Source organism: Hipposideros armiger, unplaced genomic scaffold (genome assembly GCF_001890085.2).
Source record: "Hipposideros armiger isolate ML-2016 unplaced genomic scaffold, ASM189008v1 scaffold_138, whole genome shotgun sequence".
NCBI lineage: Eukaryota > Metazoa > Chordata > Mammalia > Chiroptera > Hipposideridae > Hipposideros > Hipposideros armiger.
Genome location: NW_017731488.1, coordinates 3,549,127 through 3,551,894, shown reverse-complemented (window position 1 = coordinate 3,551,894; position 2,768 = coordinate 3,549,127). Strand labels below are relative to the sequence as shown.

General features: G+C 45.3%; 1 protein-coding gene across 1 annotated transcript in view; it reads right to left on the bottom strand.

Moving 5' to 3' along the window:
• Positions 1-2,027, bottom strand: part of SMPDL3B (sphingomyelin phosphodiesterase acid like 3B) — a 37,789-nt gene extending 35,762 nt beyond the window's left edge. Inside the window, exon 1 of the mRNA XM_019650119.1 lies at positions 1,874-2,027. Within this exon, the coding sequence (XP_019505664.1) occupies positions 1,874-1,945 (72 nt within the window). The 5' untranslated portion in view covers positions 1,946-2,027. The remainder of the gene's footprint in view (positions 1-1,873) is intronic.
• Between the last annotated feature and the right edge of the window lie 741 nt (positions 2,028-2,768).

Below are 2,768 nucleotides of genomic sequence, written 5' to 3'. Positions count from 1 at the left end.
GGTTGTCACCTCGAGGGGTAAAAAGTATAACTATTGCACTGTGTTGTACAGCTGAAACTAATTCTAAAAAATGTGTATTTCACAATAAAAAATAATTTAAAAAATAATAATAAAAATAAAAAAATAAAAATTATTTGAGAGCCACAAATATATTTTTACATAATCACCATAATGTGAATAATATCCTTTAAAAATTTTATAAATGAAACTATGATAGTTTCATTTTCAATTTTACTTCAGAGCCACATGCTCGCGAGCCGCAGTTTGCTGACCCCTTGTGGCTCTTCCATCTCAAAAGTTTGCCGACCCCTGCTCTAGGCCTTTGTGTGAATTAGAAAAAGGTGTCTCCATCCCAGACAGATACATCCAGGGCTCAGAGTGGAGCCGGGGGGTGATTTCAGCCCCCATTCAGCCCTCTGCTAGGAACCTACTACCTAAATGACTGTGGCTTCTTCCTGGGCCCAGCCTGACCTGCTGGACCCATCTGTGCTGGGTTTACTGGAAGAAGTGAGGCAAAGAAATCCCAATGGTTGGGACTTTGCCTCCTTAAGTACAAAACAGTCCCTCTTCAAATTGCCCATAGCACTTATTTGACTCGTGCAACTGTAATCTCCAGAAAATCCCTATCACTCTTAGAGAAAAGCATTTTGTATAAAAGCTGTAAGAGGCCCGCTTTCTTCATGATTTTGCTGTAGCCCTTTCAGTCCTGTCACCTGAGCAGTGCATATGAAACAAACACTGTAGCAAAACCCTGGGCAGTGTTGGGGGCAGCCCTCAAATGCTCATGACCTTTGTCCATTTCTGGTCTCAGGGCCTCTGGGAAGCCAGGCTGCAGCTATGGTTGGCCTGGGGTTCAAGTCCACAGAGGGCTTAGTCCAAGAAGTTCAAGAATGGGGCCACAACAGAACCTATGAATGTTGACATCTAGTTCAGTCACTCTAAAGCAAAGACACGTTGATCCTTTGCTTTCATTCATTCACTCATTCATTGAACAAATATTTTTTAAGCAACCTCTATGGGCCAGGTACTGTGCCAGGTGCTGGCAAACAATGATAAACAAAAATAGTTTATAATTTAGTGAGAGAAATAGGCTTTTGGAAAATTCATACAGATAAATGTAAAATTATAACTGTGCTAGTGCCAGTTGGGAATCCTTATTCTAAGGACCTTGAACTTCTTCCTATGGTCATGGGGAGCCACTGAAAGCTTTGGAGCAAAGGAATGAAAAGATCTTAGAATAATTACTTGAATTTTCTCTTTGCAGCAGTAGTGACTGCTCCAAAAGAATAAATATCTAGTGATGAAACCTGGGAAGCCTCAAATTATACCATATAATTTGTGTCTTCTCTAAGCTGGGCTGGCTTTTTTTTTTTTGGTTTTTTTTTTTGTTTTGTTTTTTAAGATTTTTTTTTTTAAGATTTTTATTGTGGAATTGGGGGATGGGAACAGTGCTGGGGAATTAGGGGAAGGGGAACAGACAAGTTGCTGTCGTTTTTTTGTTCTTCAGTCTAGTTGTGGAGGACATTGCTTCACTGTCCCAAGTTGGCACCATCATTGACCTCTTCCCGGGCGAGGCACATCAGTCACTGGCTGCTGGCCGCTCACGCTGGCTGCTGGCTACATACAGTAGCCCATGGCAACTCACTGCCACAGGGGCTGCAGCCTACGCCATCGCCGGCGACTCACAGCAGCCCAGCTCCAGGTTGAGCTGTTGTTCAGCATCTTAGCTGTGGNCTCTTCGTGCCAAGCTGATGAAGGACTCATTGACTCATTGATGTGGGAATCTCGAGAGAGTGGCTGAGTTTGTGCTGAGGTGGGAGACTTGTTCAGGAAGTGAACCCAGAGAGGGAGGAGAGGAGGCAGGAGCCCTTACCATTTCCCCAGCTCGGGACGCATTGGTCAGCACGTCTTCCAGCCACTGGAACTGCTGGCCAGGGTCGGCCATGTTGGCCGTCTGCTCATTGTTGCTATAGTACAGGTTGGTGTTGAGGACCACAATTCGCCCAGTCGGCCCTGGCAACTTCTCAGAATAGAAGGCACCTAGGACAGACACCACAGCCAGGAAAAATATGAAGAGATCTCCTGTTTCTGACAAGATACGCCTGTGTCCCCCTCACTTCACTCTCCCATCTTTCCCATAAGAGGAGCATCATGGGTAAGACCAAAGGCTCTAGAGCCAGACTACCTCGGTTCAAGTTCTGGCTCTATCTCTTATTAGCTGTGCTGCTTGGGAAAGTCACTTAACCTCTCTGTCTCAGTTTCTTCACCTATATAATGGGAATAACAATGAAGTGTGTTTGCCCCTCCAGATCCATTGTCAACCCTTCTCCACTCAGTTCTGTGCCCCAAGAGCTGATCTATGTGAACTAAATCAATGGGCTTCTGTGCCACAAGCTTCTGGTTGGGTGTGACCAATGGGGGCAGACCCCCAGCATCAAGGGACTGAGGAAAGGGAAGAAAATAGGTCAGGGTCACCTTGGGTTGGCTGTGTCTTTGGATCAGTTGTTTTCAGCTAGGTGATTTTGTCCCCCAGAGAACATTTGGCAATATCTAGAGACATTTTTGGCTATCAAAACGGGGAGGGTTACTGGCATCTAGTGGTTAGAGGCCAGGGATGCTGCTAAACATCCTACAGTGCACACGACAGCTCCCACATCAGATTTATCTGGCCCAAAAGGTCTATAGTGACAAGGTTGAGGAACCCTGCTTGAACTTTCTAGCGTTTTTGGAAGGAATCTAGTAACATGCTGAGGGCAATGCCTGGCACA